This window comes from Callorhinchus milii, unplaced genomic scaffold (assembly GCF_018977255.1).
Source record: "Callorhinchus milii isolate IMCB2004 unplaced genomic scaffold, IMCB_Cmil_1.0 Scaffold7, whole genome shotgun sequence".
NCBI classification, from domain to species: Eukaryota; Metazoa; Chordata; class Chondrichthyes; order Chimaeriformes; family Callorhinchidae; genus Callorhinchus; species Callorhinchus milii.
In genome coordinates this window covers 9,551,252-9,569,386 of record NW_024704748.1, presented here as the reverse complement: position 1 = coordinate 9,569,386, position 18,135 = coordinate 9,551,252, and the positions used below count along the sequence as shown (strand labels likewise).

Here is an 18,135-nt window from a genome sequence, read left to right as displayed (position 1 = left end):
CTTACCACGTCGCCGAGACGTTCTCAAAGCGCTTCGCGGAATATGCTGTAAAGTGAATCGACTGTATATTTTGGGGGAGAAACGCGGAATTAGGCTGCATTTGGGGGTAAAGGCACTCCACGAGTAAAATATTTTAAGGTTTTTTTTTAACCTCTGGTGGACGTCCTCAATTTATACCACTTATCCAACGAAAACAGTCCTGGTTCATCAAGTCTCTCCGGATTGCTGTGCACGCTTATCCCTGGTATTTTTATTATTGTTACCTCCACCCGGCTCGGCATCGGGCTCTGCCACTGTCAAGCGCTCCAGGACGCTACCCTGCGTGAGGGGTACTATATAAATGCAAGTTGTTGTCGTTGGTATTATCCTTGCAAATCTCCGCCATATCCACCACTCCACCATTCCTCTGTTTACCTAGCAGTAAATAGGAACCCAGTTGTTAGTCGATTGGCGGATCGTTTTTCCTAGGAATAATAATTCCTTCACTATTGGCTACCGCGTTTCAGCCACAAATATAGTCAACTCACTTTACAGTATATTCTGTGAAGCGCTTTGAGACGTCTCGAAGATGTGAAAGGCGCTATAGTAAAATGCAAGGATTATTATTATTATTATTATTATCATTATATCCTCTCCATGGCTGTGCCTTTTATACCTTCAGATTCCCCAAAATTGGATGCAACTGCAGCCTAAACACTACCCTGAGAAAATCGTAGCATTTCCCTCCTTGCTCCTCTCGTTGCCAAGTACAGCATGGATGAAGCGCCTTTGCCGACACAAAAGGCGCTATGTGGGCGTTTCGCCCACAAATACACGATCAATTCACTTTACAGCATATTCTGCGAAGCGCTTTGAGACGTTGAGAAGACGTGAAAAGCGCTGTATCAAATGCAAGGATTATTGTGATATAGATGCGAATTGTTGTCGATGCAATAGATTGGTAGAAAAATACCCAGTGTGGGAAGGAAGCCCTGTTTCCCACATCCATAACAATAAAGCAAAGAGAGACAGGAGTGGTCTGTTAAAATATTCACGTATGTTGCAAATTTACAGTGGGCATTCCCATTTGCCTCAGTCACAACCCAACCCTTGCTTCCTCCTACCTTTTTTTAAAAAAATGTGTTCCACCCACAGTTGCCCTTCTCTCCACCGATTCCCTTTGTTCTTGTGTGTCAGTTTCCAGTTTATTATTGTCTGATTTCAAAATTATTTCTCCGGTGAGGTTCAGGGAACGTTTTATTTCTTCCCCAATGTACGCAACGCAGAGCATGTAACTGGAATAGAGATCTATAAGGAGGCGATTGAGAGGCAGAGACAGCATCAGCAGTCATCACTGCACAAGCACCGCCATACACACAGCGTTGGATTGGGGCAGTGAAAACCACTGAAAGCCTCTCTGCTAACACATAACAAGAGGTGAGAGCAATCCTTCATTTCCAGCATGTAAAGTGCCAACAGCAAGGGATGGATGCTCAAAGGTACGTCTGATATCTTTTATTTTTCTTTGTAAAGTGCATGAATTACAGTAGGAGAAAAACACTCCCTTTAATTCCTCAAACAGTAAATTCAAAACGAAAGCCCCAAAGATCAGCAGATAAAACAGCATTGCGTTCAGCAACAGGCTGATAATAACATGTAATATCACAGCATTAGGGAAAAAAAGGGCAAACAGAGATGACTACCGTGGCTGTGTGTTCGAGATTGAAATGAAAATTGCAATTAAGAAGGCGAGGCAAGAGCTGAATATAGCATTCACACTGAATAACAGGATACTGGTGAAACATGGGATCACTGGTTGTGGAAAAATATATCTTACGTTACTGATATCCATGAACTGTACGCATTGTATGTGTTACAGTAGTATACACATGAATGCACTGACAGATGTGATTGTGCACGTACTGATATGCCACTGTGAATGTATTAAGGATTACCAATGTATAGGATCAGTACCCAATACCTGTGTGACAGATATTACACTAGTGTTATGCTTTTTTACTACGGTATTGTACAACCCACTGGCAACACTATTTATACAACCAGTGACTGTCCACTGTACATTTTTGTGTTTATTTTATGTGCTTCAACAGTGCTCCTAAAATATCCAGGGCAATGACTGGATCATGGCAGATGTTAATTCATCTCCAGTACACAGTTGAGCTCAGCCCCCAATAATGCAATTTGCATTCGCTGCTTTGAGGATTGGTGTTACTCATCTGCCACTGCTAATTTAATAAAAGATTAATTTAACCCACCCACATACAGGCAGGTAGTGAACACGCTTGTACTGTTGCTATACAGTAACTTACTCTTCCACTCTCTTAGTTGAGGAGCAGCCAGTTCAGATGAACATCTGAGCCATTCATTTATCTTGTTGCCCATCACCTGGAATACCTTAATATGTTCTGAAAGAGACAGAGTTCAGATGTCAAGTTGCCCACATTTTAATTGTTTTTGGCAAGACTACATGAAGTGCTAAATCAGGAGAGTTCAGCAATTAAACCAATGAAAGAACTTTAAAGAAGTAGCAATTGTTTGTATCCATCCCATTGTGTATTGTTTACATTATTCCCAAACTAATGTTCAATGTTAAGACTGCTTCATAGATAGTTGGGTATGAACACATGAGCATAGACATTTGCACTGCCAGGTTCAGCCATTGATCTTGTCCCAGTCTATGAGTTGAAAACAGCTGGCTCTTTAATGAGAACAGCAAAACAGTTCCAAGCCATTTTGATGCATGAAATAGTCTTTATTTTTTTCCGAAACAAATATTTTCAGCTTGAAACATAGTTTTTAGTTAGCTTTAGTCTCCATTCCTTCCGTCCTCACTTGCTGAATGGTAAAGATGCCATATTTTGAAATAAATTCACATTGCATTCATACAAATGTGGATTCTGTTGTGAATAAATTGGGGGAAGAAAAGCAGGAAGCCACGGATAGCAGAAAAGCAACATGATGAATTATGCTGTGCTTCTAGTGATCAAGTTGAGAACTAGAACAAAAAATCTACTGCACAACATATGATTGATGCTTCAGATAGATGTGCAACATTCTCTTCATCTAAGATAACCCATTGTCCTTGTCTAAAGTCCACTTATCTATTTCTTTGACATTGCTAAACGTAGTTGATGTCTCGTCAGTCTGTCTAAGAATTCCCTTGAATGTGTCCTACTTTCTTTGTCTCGCATTTTTGGCTGTTTTTAATTATTTTCACTTTGTGTTTCAGTCATGAGAAGGCATCAAATGATTTTGCGTTGAGGGTAGAATAATCTGTGTCACAATGATTCTGCAAGTGAGAACCTATGTGGTAAATAAAAATAAAAATCCCCTCTACAATAACAGTAGAAGTATAGAGAACAGCAAATACCAATCGAGTAATTCACAATCCCAATTATAATTCATGTTTCCTTTGGATCTTTTGGAGCTATCTAAAATCATTTTGCTTTGGAAGGCTGTTCATAACCTTGAGGGATAACAATGAAATATGTGTCACCCTCCATCCAGTTTCAAAGATAATACAATAATCAATTTTGTGTATTGCTCACATAGACAACCCTTGGCAACCCACTAACCTAACTCAACCATGCAGCAAGCATTTGCATTGTGTTGACTTAGACATAGAGTTGTCAGCTTAAGAGATGATCTCATAAAAAGCCAGAAGCAGAATTGGACATGACATTCACAATTCCAACCGTTCGCTTGTACTATGCATTCTGCCCAATTTCTACCTCAGTCCTCAAGTGCTAATACTTTAATTCTTCAGTGGTTCATAATATACTGTCTCATGCTTTGAAACAAGTAGGAGATTCTACAATTAAAACTGACAGGTTTCTTAGAAATGCTTCCATTGACTTCACTGTCCCCAGGCTGGGGAGAGAATCAAATCTTTTCCGTCAGCTACATGTCTGACACATATGGAAACCTATGATCATGCTTAATGAGTATCCAAACCAAACATTTCTGTGTGTCTGGAATGTGCACTCTGTCCCTGAAGGGGTTGCACCCTTCTCAGCTACCTCCAGTGCAGACTTGCTAGAGCCAGTGTGCATCGGAATACTGCTGGAGTTTAACTGGCTAAAACCTCATAGCTTGCCATTGAGAGCACTATCTGGCAAGCTTTCCCACTGCTCGTCCAGCTTACCTGTCAGGCCTTTGCCTTCAGGGAGCTAAGTGGAAAGAATTCCTGCTCCTAGTGATCAGTCTGCTCCTCTGCCCCAAGTTCCCCCAATGAGCTATGCTGTCACCAGCAGTGCCCTGGAGTACTGCGAACCCGCCCGGCTCAGGAACTGGACTACCGAGCCTATCATCGAGAGTGGATTTGATTCTGACATTCCATTGCCAATCACGTAAACTTGGAGCCAGCTCACCTCCAAGGAGACCCTGCTTACCTTCCCCCCACCCTCAGTTAGAAATAGCAGAACCAGACTACTGCTCTCATTGCTATCCAGTGACGCTTACTGTAAAATGGGTTTTGAATCAGCTACAATACCTTCCTAATATAGTAGTTTACTAACAAACTCTCAATGCCTAGGTCCTCACGGGGAGAGTGGACACTTTGGACGAGAGCTGCCAGGACCCACGTGACCACATGACAGCAAGAACTTTGAGCAGAAAAGGAAAAATTTTGGGGTGGAAAAGGTAATGTTATAAATTCTACCACATGACTTTTACGCTACAATCTCCCGTGCAAAATCCTCTGGGTTTATTTTAGTGCAGACATTGGGCAGTAATTCCGAATCGCCGATCATTGTGAATCTCTCCCCAGATTGTTGGCTTCTTCACCATGAACAGAACTGCAGCGACATGCTGGACCCTCATCCTGTTGGTCGCGATCTTCTGTGAAAATGTCACCACCAAGGGAGGGAGAGGAGGGGCCCGAGGCGCAGCTCGCGGATCGTCCCGGGCCTCCCGCTTTCGGGGGGGCACACACGCAAAATATTCCAGCCGTAGATCTTACTCGAACCCTCGGCGAATTGTCACAGGGTCCCGACATAGGCCTCGAGCTGCAGCAAGCCGGTTTGTACCTGGAAGGCTTAGCTGGGGCAGCTCAATGGGTTACATTAGTCAGTACCATCCCCCTGGCACGAATGGCACGTCTGAAGGAGGCTATAGGTACAGCATCTGGTCCTCTATCACCGGAGCCCTGTGGTATTCTTTCAGCATGTCATCCGTGTGCTCCGTGCTTACTCTGAAATGTTTCCATTTCTGAAACTTCCCTCAATCTGATAACCTTGTTGATCGAATTTAATATCACTTTCACCCAAATAAATGTTGTTCCACTTACAAAATACACAGACACTTCGCAGGATAACCCATGATTCATTGTGAGACAACAACTTGCATTTATATAACCCCTTTCACACGGGTTAGGGTCTTGGAGCGCTGCCGTCCACCCAACATGAAATGCACTACATTAAACACAAGGATGATTGTTATTATAAGACATTGGCTTGCAGCACTGAATAAACATAGATAATATAGATTGTATTTCAGGACATTTCCTCCAAAAAAATTGAAGCACAGTATAGCACTAGCTAGGTTAGATGCAACAAAAAAACTTGCACTTAAAAAGCACTGCTTGCTCCAAGTAATTCTGTTACAATCTCAGTTGCACTCACTGAAGACTTGGATTGCTGATAGATTCTGGTGGTTCCTGCCTGCATCAATAGCCACTTCAAACCATAGGCAATGCCTTTTATTATGGCTAATTCAAACAATTAAATCAGGCAGGTGCAAAGGGTACTTTGCACTTTACTCTTTTAAATGTAATTTGTTGTTGTTGCACCTGTTCTCGAAAATAGAATTGAACTTTTAGCATTTTGTAACAAATTATTTCACGTGAATTATGAGCAAACTGAACAAAGTGCTGTCTGTATGTCTTCACTGCAGCCTGTCTCGACTCTACATGTACAGAGCTATCATGTAAATATTGCATGTATTTTACTACAGCAGTCTCTTGAAAGCAAAAATGTACAAGAGGTTTTGTGGATGAAATAGGTTTAGACGGTGCTTTTGTGTTCAATAGAGATATATATATCAATACATTTATATAGTATAAAATAGCATTTCATCAACGAGTTACTAAAATTTTAAAATAACACGGCACATAAAGAAATGATGTATCTGGAGTGTTGAAGTGCATTTTATTGTGTTATGCTGTATGGTACTTTGTTTAATCACACTTTATTTCATCTGGACATATTTTGAATGCATGAAGTACATTTGAATGAAAATAAAATCGTTCTTGGGTTAATATGTGATTTGTACACAATATTTAGTAATAACAACAGTGGATGAGGAGTGTTCGTTTCAACCTCCTTTAAGTGCTCCTGGTAAATGGGCTAGTACATTATTAATAGAAAGTTTCACTGCAGCAGAAATCAGCCTCGACTATTTTCTGTAGTTATTGGATACAACGTCAATCTGGTGATGTAGGACCTGCATTGTATGAGGGAGACATTAACTCTAAGGGTATATTTCTGAATGTCAGCCATTTGCCCCTTTAATGGTTCTATATTACCTGCAAGTTGTGAAATTTTTGTAACTCTTTTTGAGTTATCTATCACTTATCTTCAACTAGTAAAGCGGGAGCCAAACATCTATCAGCTTGCCCCACATAAAGTAGATATTAAAAAAAATTCTGTAAATTTGAACTAAAATGTTTTTCAAAAAGAGCTGGTGCACTGATAACAACAACTCCAGTGATCTGCTTTGATCAACTGCGCTGGAGATTTGTCATTTTTATGAAAAAAAAGTCTCCTGGGCTTTCTGTTAAGAGTAACAGGAAATACAGATTTACACTTTAACATATACAGATATCGGGGTATGGGGAAAGGGTAGGTAAACGGATGGATAAAACTGCTCTTAAAAGAGCCAGCACAATGGGCCGATTTGCATTCTGTGTGAACGAAACACTGATTTACTTCTGATATTATTCTCAATTTGTCACTGGCATTTGTGCATTTATTTTGAAAAAGTGACTGAACTCCGTGCAGCAATGATACTCAATTGTACAAGCAGACTTTGAACAGCTAGATGGTGCAAGGGTTAACCAGGAACATGAAGCCTAATCTCCATCAAAGTGCACTTAAAGAAATATTTCTGTATGATGGAAGAACAAAAATAATAATTTATCACACTGAACGCACACTGCAGCTGCAGATTATGGAAATAGAAATACAACAACAGCAAATTACATTGGTATAGCACCTTTCACATCAGGACCTTTAATGATGACAGTATATACTGTCTGATAAATTTGTCTTTCTTTTAATTTAATCATTTTTCATAACAGCAAACCAGTCACGAGTGTTTATTGGCAAAGTCGCTTCACTTTTCAGTAGAAGGAATTTCTCACCCATTCACACTCCCAGCAATTAGCTACTCATTTTTGGTGAGTTTATTTTGTAAAAAACAAAGTAAAACAAGAAATCAACTCTTCTTAAATAATGAATTAAATAATGAAACTTTTTCCATTAAAAATTGTTGCAAAGGATGTGAATTAGCTTAATTTTTTGTATTGTATTTGTTATTTTCTGCTACTTTAATAAAACTTTTATTTAGTATTTTGGTGCTAATTGCAACACAGCTAAATTATCGAGCTACCAAAAATAGAGTGACCAAAAAGTCGTGATACTATTTATTTTAATAATAATTACTTTATTTCTTCATCAATTCTTTAAGACTTATTAGACATTGTAATGGCATCACAACATTTTGGCCACCCTATATAAACCTAGAATGCCAATAAATGGGGTTGATGATAGACAAGAACAAATGGCAATTCAGCCCCTCACATGCTCATAATTCAGAGATTCCTCCAAGCTAATAATAACATGTACTGTTCAAATGAAAATATACTTTTTTTTAAAATCGTAATCGCAAAACTCTCTCAACCAATATGGTTTATTAAGAAAGACAAATTGGGTTATTTTTCAGACATCTCATTGACATGTGTAACAACATCATGTGCTACGTTTACAAACTCGACAGCTTTTTGAAACAATCTTATGTAATATTGCTGTAACTCGAGAATGTGATTCGGAAGCCTGGAGGCAAGGGTGCTTAATTTACCAGTATTCACCATGTTCAAATGTACGTGACACAGACCCTTTCTGCACTTGTACCACAAGTTATCTATCTGAAGCCTTTTGTAAGGTTGACAGCTCTCCAAGCTTTTAAGGTATGTATCAGTCCAGCATAACCTTTCCCAGCTCCCCTTTCCTGAAGGCTCTGATGAAGTCATACGCAGCTGCAGTGTAGTTTGGTATAAGAACTTTCACATCCCCTGAAAAAAATGCAACATTTTCAGTCACTGGCCTAACTTCAATCCAGTGAATTAGAATTTTACTCTGGTATTTAGTGCAATAAAGGCTGATGTTTTTTGCACTGATTTATCACATTGCAGAGCAGAATGTTAACATTATCTCAATTGAAACACATATTTTAATAGTGATAAGACACAATATTGGTCTCACAAACTATGTGAAGCCAAAATCATTAAAGAACTGTGGAACACCGCTTGTAGGCAAAAAAAGGTGAAAACTACACAAAGCCCTGTTTAAATAGAGCATGAATGGGATGAATACAGCATTCTGCTAACCATTTCAATGTTTTAATCACATTTGGATTATAGTTAACAAGGATTATTTGAAATGCGTTTATAATCCTCCCTTTTAATATTGCATGAATGGTTTGGGTGCTATACTGGGAATCTTTGAATCAAGGTCTTAAGATTAAAGCTGGGGCTGTTAAAATCATTGAGGCACCCAGTGGATCAGTAACATTTGAGGCTTGTGTAAAGGCTCTTGCCTTCAGTTGCTGCATATTCAGATGATCCCAGATCCACCGAATGCTCTGAATTTGTGCTCAGAATTCTTATAGCATGCTGGTGCCCTGATGCACAGGATATCAAAGCGATTTCCGACTTCATTTGTATAAAACACAATTGAAGCTCATACTTCCCTGATTTAAAACTGCCTGAGGTCAGTAAACAGCTGCAGTGCTTAAAATAAACCAAGGACTGGATATATCACAAGGGTTGCTCGCAACTCTTTGAAGATTACAGTCATGTTGCTGCACCATTATAACCTAAGAAGGGGATATTGTTTCAATTTATCCATTTCCGTTTGATGTTTTTCACACTTACACGGAGATAATATCACATCACATTCCAATTACTGAAACTATTTTTCCTCTGAAGAGGCTTCACAATTATAAACACAGTCTAAACCCACATCACATAATCACACTCAAAGTGCCTCCAGCTCCAACAGAGCAATGTACTGTTCGCACATAGTTTTCCACGCTTCTTTAGCTAATAGATTTGAATGCTTCGTATAAACTGCCAACATGATTAAAACTTGCAGTTATAATTTGTTACTAGTGGTGCTGTCTTTAATTAATTTGCAACTTGTTTGTTGGTGAGTTTTCAGGTCAGCCCACTTATCCTATGAGTCTTCATAATGTGTCTTGTGCTTATTCAAAAGGGCAGAATGTGCTTATTCAAAAGTAACTTCTCAACTGCCTTTGCTCTATATTCCTTGATACTCCTACGTAGCAAATATACTATTTCTAATAGTAATATACCACGAGATTTGGTTTGGGACTCCCCCATTATCGGGGAAGCCATAGAAAGCACAGTCCACTTACCAACACCGGTCAGGGCTTTTATTTTCTGGGTTTTGCCTAGATTTACTGCAATTTTTTTAAGCACCATCTGGATATCATCGCAGGGCTCTCCTAGCTGGTACCGCTCCACATAACTGAAAGAAATGAGAATCAAACTATGCGGTATGGATCTCAACTATACATTGGAAATAAAGCCAGTGTTACTCAATTGGCAAATACATGGAACCATCTTTGGTAGACTGTTAACATGCATGGCTATTAGTGAAATGTTTAATTCTCAGGTCTCCGAACTCCAAAACACTAGAATTTATGAAGTAAAATTGAGGTAAATGGAGTTGAGGTCCAGATCAGCCATGATCTAATAGAATGGCGGAACAGGCAAAGGGCTGAATAGCCTATTCTTACTACATACCACATTCAGAGGATCAGAAGGTTACCCCACTAAAACAATCAAACAACTCCAGGGCCACCTCTAGATTACGAGCCATACTTACATACAGAAACTTGCTTAATTTACCATCAGAACGTGTGTGCATAAGTATGTTAACTGGCTTTTGAATATGAACTGTTACAATAGTATCTGTCATCAACTAGTGCATCGTAAAACAATTCTTACTCAAACTTCTGTTGTTTATTGAGGGTAAAAAGCAGGTAATCGGCAATTACATCTTCTCCTACCAAGTGATCCAATATAGTTCCTGGGAGGATAATAAAATGTTAAAATGAAAAACTGATTCAAGCACAATACCTTCAAAGAAACATTTTAATGAAGAGATTTAGTATAAAATCGAATGCTTTGCTGTAAGTGGTAACTGAAAGCGCGGTCAAAGAGGCACATTGTGGAGTTATTGAAGTTTGGGCTGTTTGTTATTATGTGTACAAGGCAATCTTAACCAGCAAACAAATGCAAAACTACAGGTGCTGAACCTACCACAGAGTGCCAGCTTCATGCCAACTTCCACATTTTCTACGTGTGGCGAAAAGACACCAGGTGTATCTAATAAATACATAAGGGGTCGATCACAGACCTGCGGAAACACACACCATCCATCAATACCTGTTGTGAATTCACTGGAGGACAAGAAAAGGAGACAGAAAGTACTTGTCCTAGATTCTGCCAGCTAGCCTGCCCCAATTTTGAGTTCCAAGCCAAGCAACCATTTACATGTGCATTCAGGTTGAGTATATGAAGTTGAGACGAAATTAACTATTAATAGCACAGCCATTAAAAAAAAATCAAACCACATAAAAATTTGATAACAGGCATTATCCAAGAATGAAAGATCCATTGACTGATATAAATCTTCATGATAATCAGTTACCATCACACAAGATAATTCATACTAGCCAGAAAATAACTTCATAACTAGGTTTGGGAAGAAGAATGAAGAAATGGAGCAAAAGGAAACCATCTAAAGACAGAGCTGGTGAAAATACTGCACTACGTGCCAAGCAAATGCATGTCGCTTACTGCCACTGGAGGCCTCCTTTGATATTAATGCTCCTGTGACAACTGGGCTCCAGCTCTGATGTGTTACACAACTGTTTTTACTTTATCAAAGCAGAAAGAATATGGCATCTTTGACCTAAATGTTACACTTCCAATTTCCCCACTCCAGGAAAAGTCAATACTGGGCAACCCCTATTTTTGTGTGATGGTCTTGATCCATAAACACAGCCCCCTCCCCTCGTGTTGAAACAAAGTGTGGCTGAATTCAAGGTCATCATTAGGCAGTGCATCTCCCACACTTCCTAGGGGAAACGTGACATCACATCTACTTCCTACGTGCAGTGCATGGGAAGTGACATCAGTGGTGACCTGACCAGCCGGAAGGAAGACATATTTTAGTGCTGGAAGCTAGCTTAGTCAGTGTTAGAAGCTGGATGTACCAAACATTTCCTATGAAGTTATCAACAAATTTCCATTTTAAAATTACTAACAAATATATAGGTGCATTTGAAAATGTGCTATCAGGTCCCTTGATGGTCTTGTTGGCAATGAGATTTGCTGAATCATGTAGACGTTGAATTTAGATTTACCTGAATCTTTGTCAAGACAGCTCTGGTAATGCCTGGTTCCCCACCAACCCGGGAGGCTTTCCCTGAAAGAAAACCAAGAGAGACAGACGCATGACACCGAACCGCCCAGCACACAGAGCACCCACTTGCTTATCACAAAGTGCAGAATTGCAATGTAGTGCAGGTTCCTGCTATCAATGTCACCCAGTGAGTTCCTCATTTCAGCGATTGAGATGGGTGTCAAGGAATGGCTGGTGCTTCTATCTACAGAGATTAATAAAGGTTTAACAAAGCGATTTAACACTCAAGTGTAGTAATGGGGAGAGTAAGCACTGCATTGTCAGATCTGGCACCTTTCGGATGAGATGTTAAACCGAAGCCCCAAATGCCTGTGTGTGTTAAACATCCTACGGTACTGCTCTGGCCAACAAACCCTACAAAGTAAGTCTCTACGCTTGACTATATTTACTGTCAAGTGCTTTGAGACGATTATAAAGTGCTATAAAAACACAAGTGCTTCCTATTGTTAATGGTGAGTCCCTCACAAATTCAAGTGAATTGCAACTGCACAATGATGAAACACATATACCACACCTTTCTTTAGATACATCCTTCGCATGGCATTAATGAGAGATGACTTGCCCACATTTGGCACTCCGATCACCATTAAGCAGAACTCCCAGTTCTACGGAAAAACAATGAAGGAAAATGTTCAGTGTCACCCCAGCCTTCAAATACATCAGAGCTCTACCTACAAATAACCAAGAATGTGTGTTCCAGATGTGTTCATAATAAACACAAGCTCACATCCCACTGTCAGTGCAGGTTGATTTTGTAATTGTTCTATTGTAAATTGTCTATCGATTTAATGCATCTTAAATTTCCCTTCCCTCCCCTCACCCTGACCATTTCCCCCCTCCTCGCTCCCTCCCTCCCTTCCCTCCCCTCACCCTGACCAATTCCCCCCTGCTCGGGTCATGACCCAACTGTGCAGCGCCTTGGGACGTCCTCCTGACGTGAAAGGCGCTTTATAAATGGAATCTTGTTGTTGTTGTTGTTGCATCTGAAGCGCATCAATTTAGCACAGTATCCGTTCATCCGTCAGAATTTTACTTTGATGCTAGCAGCATCTTAGCTTTCTCACCTCCGACCTGTGATACCGATCACTTTTCTCTATCAGCTCCAAAACAGTAGGAACTATCTGCCAAAAAAGCACAAATTACATTTGTATAGTGCCTTTCATATCGGGAGAATGTCCCAAGGTACTGGACAGTCAAGGGTTTGTACCCAAGCTGGGGGCTGGGATAAGGAGGGTGGAGGTCAGGGAGGGTGGGGGTAGGAGGGTGACCGAAGGCGCAGTCGAAGGGGAAGGTCATACGATGGGACTTGAAGGAGGCAAGGGAGACTGCGAGGCAAAGGGATTGTTGGATAGAGTTCCAACGGGTGGGAACAGAGAGGCTGAAGGCCCGATTGGTGAGTAAAACACAAATCTCAGGGAAAATCATTTCACACAAAACTGATTATTAACCTGTGGTATTTCTTAATGGTATTTCTTAATAATAAATCGTGAGTCACGTAAATGAGAACCCTTTGCAGCAATTGGAAAATCTATGGGAACTCTGCTCTTGAGTTTTTAAATCATTGATTGGCACCAGAGTAATATTGGGGTCAGATCACTGCTACAGGTCCTTGTTTAATAGTCTGAGGTGCTGGGAAGCTTATATTTGTTTTTAGAACGAAATACGAGACACCTTCCAACATATCATTCTGACCCATAGGTCTGTGTCCCACGGCTCACAAACATGTGGAATATGAAATACTAGCTTTAAGAGAAATGTACCTTTAAACCCAGTTCAACTACATGACAAGAACTTACTTTCTTCACATATTCATCGCTTTGCCTCCGGCAGTCAGCGAAGAGAACATTTTGAATGTCTTGTTGTTCCAACTCACTCAGGATTCTCTGGGCAAGAAAGAAATAGGAAATCATCTGCTTGTGGTAACATTGACAATCGGCCTACCACATTTCCTTTCACTTTCCCCTCAGACTGGGCACTTTGTAGAGCTGAGAGATTGAATTAACAGCCATTCTATAACAATACCTTTCTGGCCTTTGCAATGATTGCCTCCATTCAGCATCTCTTCATGATTAAGAACAGAAAATTCCCTGCATGCAGCATATCACGGCAAATCTGCATTATACCACTCAGAAGCACCAGCACGTGCACCTTCTTTTAATTATATTTCCTTGACTGCGCTTTTGGTCATCTTTCCCCTCGCCATCCTTTCATCTCCCACTCCCAGCTTGGGTACCCAGCCACCAACGTCAAGTGCTTAGCAACGTCTTCCTGATGTGAGAGGCACTGTATACATGTAAATTGTATTATACTGGCTAATAGTATATTACAGCAGTAGCTGGATGTTGGGATTCCTTTGGTTACACATGGGTGATTCAACTCACAAGCTGAGGTTGCTCTTGATAAAAGTTCTTACCCGTTTATTTGTAAGATCAGCTAAATCCATCTTGTTCAGTACAAGAAGATGTGGTTTGATGGCCAAGCTTGCTTGAAACAAAGGGTTACGGCCGGACAGAGGAATGTGTTGTTAAAAGTCAAGGGCTTGTGTATATATAATATAATAATTTACAACTGTGAAAGTATTGCACTACCAATTAAAGCACTTTACATTTAAAGCAGATATATATCTATAAATAATAATCCTTGTATTTTGATATGGCGCATTAACATGTTGTAAAAGTGCCTCACAGGCGAACACAGCAGCCAATTTGCACAAGCAATGTATTTGCCAGTGTATTAACCAGTGTATTTGTGTGAACCAACTAAATGTTTCAGGACTGCAGTTTACTTTTAAGTAAATCATATCAGTTCAAATTGCAGTACGCATGTTCGAGGTGTTTTCAGGAAAACACTGTTGAAAACAGTACGATAACAAAAGGATATCCTGGCATCATGAACTTCGATAATGCAATCCACTTTTTTCAGACTGCTCTGCATCTTTCTAAGACCTTTCAGAAAAAGAATATAAAAATGTACATTAAGCGCACTTCAGTATAGTAAAAACATTTTATTTCCACCGCTCGCAAAAATAAATTTTTATTTCATTCTCTAATTTCAGTCCCACTGTCAATGGAAGGCAGTGAGAGTAAAGTAAGCTTTAAGTCACCCCAATAAGTATCAAACCCTTACAAAAAATGGTGTTATCAGAGACACAAAAATGTATCGTAGTCCTCAGAAAAGTATGTTGGGTTGATTTATACATTACGAACAGGTGCACATCTTATGGTTTTACCAAATTACATTTGAGCATCATTGCAGTCATGTATTCAATGTATTCTTTGAACGACCCATCACTGCACTTTTATGTATGTCACCAAAACATGGACATTTTTCATATCTGGAATTGAATACTCACTCTGTCCCCGTAGGGACACACTTTGCTTACACAATTCCAGTGAATTTGAGTGCGGGTCGGCAAGAGCCAATGGCTCTGGAACCTCAATAATAATAATCCTTGCATTTGACATAGCGTCTTATCACATCATCAAGACATCTGAAAGGATACACTGTAAAGTGGAGTGACTGTGTGTTTTGGGGGCAAAACGTGGCAGCCACGTACAGCAATGTACCACAAACAGCCATGGAGGGAGTGACCAATTTTATTCAGGGAATCATCGGCAAGGACACTGGGAGAACATCCCTTCTCTTTTGGAACTGTGCCATGAGATCTTCTACATCCACTTAAACAGACCTCAGTCTGTTTAGGTGGATGTAGATGGGACCTCGGTTTAACGTCTGATCCAAAGGACGGCACCTCAAACAGTGCAATACACCTCCAGCCACGCAATGAAGTGTCAGCTTAGACTATGTGATTCCAAGTCCGATGTGGAGCTTGAACCCCCAACCTTCTGACTGAGAGGGGAGAATGCAAAGTGAGTCAGACTGAGGGTGCAATAACGCTTTCTCCTTGTTGTCAGGCCGGGCATCTCCCCGTCAGGCTCTTGTTCACAAGGTTAACAGGAACTGAGTGGGGAAACCTCCCTGTGACCCAGTTCTGCCCATTCAGATCCGGTTGATAACATAAGACTGACTGCACTGTCAACAGAGACTCAGCGCCTCTGTCTGTTGAGGACCCACTTGTTTCATGGCCTGAACCACCGAGTTCTCTATCCACTCTCCTTTCCCCCGTCCCTTCTTTCTTTCTTTCTTTCTTTCTTTCTTTCTTTCTTTCTTTCTCTCTCTTTCCTTCAGTCTCTCTCTTTCCCCCAATCTCTGACCCCGGTCTCTCTCTCTCTCCCCCACCATCCCTCTCTCTTTCTCTCCCTCCCTCTCTCTTTCTTCTTTTTCTTTCTCTGCCTCCCTCCCTCTTTCTTTCTCTCTTACCCTCCCTCCCTCTCTCCCACCCTCCCTCTCTCTTTCTCTCTCTCCCTCCCTCTCTCTCTCTTCTTTTTCTTTCTCTCTTTCTCTCCCTCCCTCTTTCTTTCTTTCTCTCCCACCCTCCCTCTCTCTTTCCCTCCCTCTCTCCCACCCTCCCTCTCTCTTTCTCTCTCTCCCTCCCTCTCTCTCTCTTCTTTTTCTTTCTCTCTTTCTCTCCCTCCCTCTTTCTTTCTTTCTCTCCCACCCTCCCTCTCTCTTTCTCTCCCTCTCTCCCACCCTCCCTCTCTTTCCCTCCTCCCTCCCTCTCTCTTTCTCTCCCTCCCCTCTCTTTCGCTCCCACTCTCTCCCACTCCCTCCCTCTCCCACTGTCAGTAATTCCCACCTTTCGCCATGTGTCCCGGGAACCATCGGGTAACATCTCTGTGGCCGAAGTCGAATCTCTCCCGGACCCGGAGAGCAGACAGAGCCGCGCGGCAGCTCATCAGCCCGGGCTCGGGGCTCGGGGCAGCGGCCGAGGCTTCAGGGGGGACCGGTGCCGCTCCTCGTCACGAGTCCCTCCCCCTATACCTTCCCCCAAACCCGGGCCCTGTGTCACAGTAAATACCCTCCCCCCGTCATTCACAGCGGGAACTTTAGTTCCCGGGACACCGAGGGTCTGGGATCAGGAGGGGGGGGGTGAGGGTCTGGGATCAGGAGTGGGGGGGGGGTGAGGGTCTGGGATCAGGAGGGGGGGTGAGGGTCTGGGATCAGGAGGGGGGGCTGAGGGTCTGGGATCAGGAGGGGGGGCTGAGGGTCTGGGATCAGGAGGGGGGTGAGGGTCTGGGATCAGGAGGGGGGTGAGGGTCTGGGATCAGGAGGGAGGGCTGAGGGTCTGGGATCAGGAGGGGGGGTGAGGGTCCTGGGATCAGGAGGGGGGCTGAGGGTCTGGGATCAGGAGGGGGGTGTGAGGGTCTGGGATCAGGAGGGAGGGCTGAGGGTCTGGGATCAGGAGGGGGGGGTGAGGGTCTGGGATCAGGAGGGGGGGCTGAGGGTCTGGGATCAGGAGGGGGTGTGAGGGTCTGGGATCAGGAGGGGGGGGTGAGGGTCTGGGATCAGGAGGGGGGCTGAGGGTCTGGGATCAGATGATGAGCTGGGGGTGAGGTGGCTGATGTCCGGGGGTGGGGGGGGGGGTATTTAATCCAGGGTAAGGTCTGGGTCAAGATGTGGAATAAGTGGTTGAGGACCCGGGGATGGTGGTGGGGGTGGGGGGGAAGAGTGTTATGTACTGGGGGCTTGGGACCAGCTCTGAGTCACGGGGTGTGGGGGCTGAGGTGATCAGGCAGGGGCGGTGATGAATGAACTGCGAGTCAGGTGTTCCTGGGGCCAAGAGGTCCTGGGATTAGGACACGGGGGTTGAGGTCCCAGGGAATGGCTCAGTGCGATTGCCCTTTGATCCAGGGGAGGTCGGATGTGAGTTGAAGCCTGAGCCATAATGCAAAATGGGATCAGTGGCGGAGCCGGGCGATGTTGCGGAGGTGGGGAAAAGGCAGAACGGGTTATGGCACGGAGATGGGGCATAAAGGACAGTTGAGGGTCAAACAAGACACCGGGTTCTGTACTGGCTCAGTGAGGTGTAAAGTGCCTCTGTGAAGGGTGATGCTGTCAGCGCCTGTGGTGTGCATATAAAAGTGGGGACCCACAAATCTTGCAACAGGCCCACAAAAGGTTAATCCAGCCCTGGCTGGCAGGAGAAGTTTGGAGCAATTTGGGATTGATCCAGGGAGAGGTTTCAGAATGAGCCTTGGGAGACTTGTCAATCTCAATTCCACAGAATGAAAGGCAAAAATCTAAGTGTGTTCAGTATATCTTCAAGAAAATATTATGCAGAAACATAATTTTTTAAAATTTATTGGTGATCAGGAGAACACATTTTTTATGTATTGTGTAGAAAATATAGATTGTTGGACGTTCTTAATGAACAAACAAAAAATAATCTCCCATGCAGCAATTTTAATTAGACATTGGCTATTAATAATAATAATAATAAATTGGTCACTTCAATCCACGACAGTTTGTGGGACATTGCTGAGCGCAATTGGCTGCTGCGTTT

The 18,135-nt window shown here is 42.3% G+C and overlaps 1 protein-coding gene and 1 long non-coding RNA gene across 5 annotated transcripts; one reads left to right on the top strand and one right to left on the bottom strand.

Annotated features, from left to right (window-relative positions):
• The first annotated feature begins 1,108 nt into the window (after positions 1-1,108).
• On the top strand, positions 1,109-5,866 carry LOC103182107. Of its 3 annotated transcripts, none has more exons than XR_488280.2 (3): positions 1,109-1,416; positions 4,535-4,641; positions 4,769-5,866. It is a non-coding gene; the product is annotated as an uncharacterized LOC103182107 (long non-coding RNA). The 3 variants fall into 3 exon arrangements; XR_488276.2 differs by having other exon boundaries at positions 1,109-1,478; XR_488277.2 differs by lacking the exon at positions 1,109-1,416 and adding an exon at positions 2,562-3,310.
• A 263-nt stretch (positions 5,867-6,129) lies between these two features.
• mtg1 (mitochondrial ribosome-associated GTPase 1) lies at positions 6,130-16,621 on the bottom strand. Of its 2 annotated transcripts, XM_042336891.1 has the most exons (11): positions 16,429-16,621; positions 14,613-14,677; positions 14,146-14,250; positions 13,529-13,615; positions 12,797-12,853; positions 12,247-12,337; positions 11,674-11,735; positions 10,565-10,661; positions 10,250-10,331; positions 9,655-9,767; positions 6,130-8,290 (listed from the first exon to the last, which is right to left on the bottom strand). In XM_042336891.1, exons 1-11 carry the CDS (start codon positions 16,526-16,528, stop codon positions 8,193-8,195), a joined length of 957 nt encoding a protein of 318 aa, XP_042192825.1. In that variant the 5' UTR covers positions 16,529-16,621; the 3' UTR covers positions 6,130-8,192. The 2 variants fall into 2 exon arrangements, with proteins under 2 accessions (XP_042192825.1, XP_042192827.1); XM_042336893.1 differs by lacking the exon at positions 12,797-12,853.
• Positions 16,622-18,135: the final 1,514 nt, after the last annotated feature.

What these genes read in the sequence shown, in the direction of transcription:
- mtg1 (XM_042336891.1), bottom strand. Translation starts at nt 16,528, where the DNA reads ATGAGCTGCCGCGCGGCTCTGTCTGCTCTCCGGGTCCGGGAGAGATTC. An exon ending in CTGATCTTACAAATAAACGG is followed by an intron (nt 13,616 to 14,145) that starts GTAAGAACTTTT and finishes TTTCTTGCCCAG; the next exon opens with AGAATCCTGAGTGAGTTGGA. An exon ending in GCGATGAATATGTGAAGAAA is followed by an intron (nt 12,854 to 13,528) that starts GTAAGTTCTTGT and finishes CTTTTTTGGCAG; the next exon opens with ATAGTTCCTACTGTTTTGGA.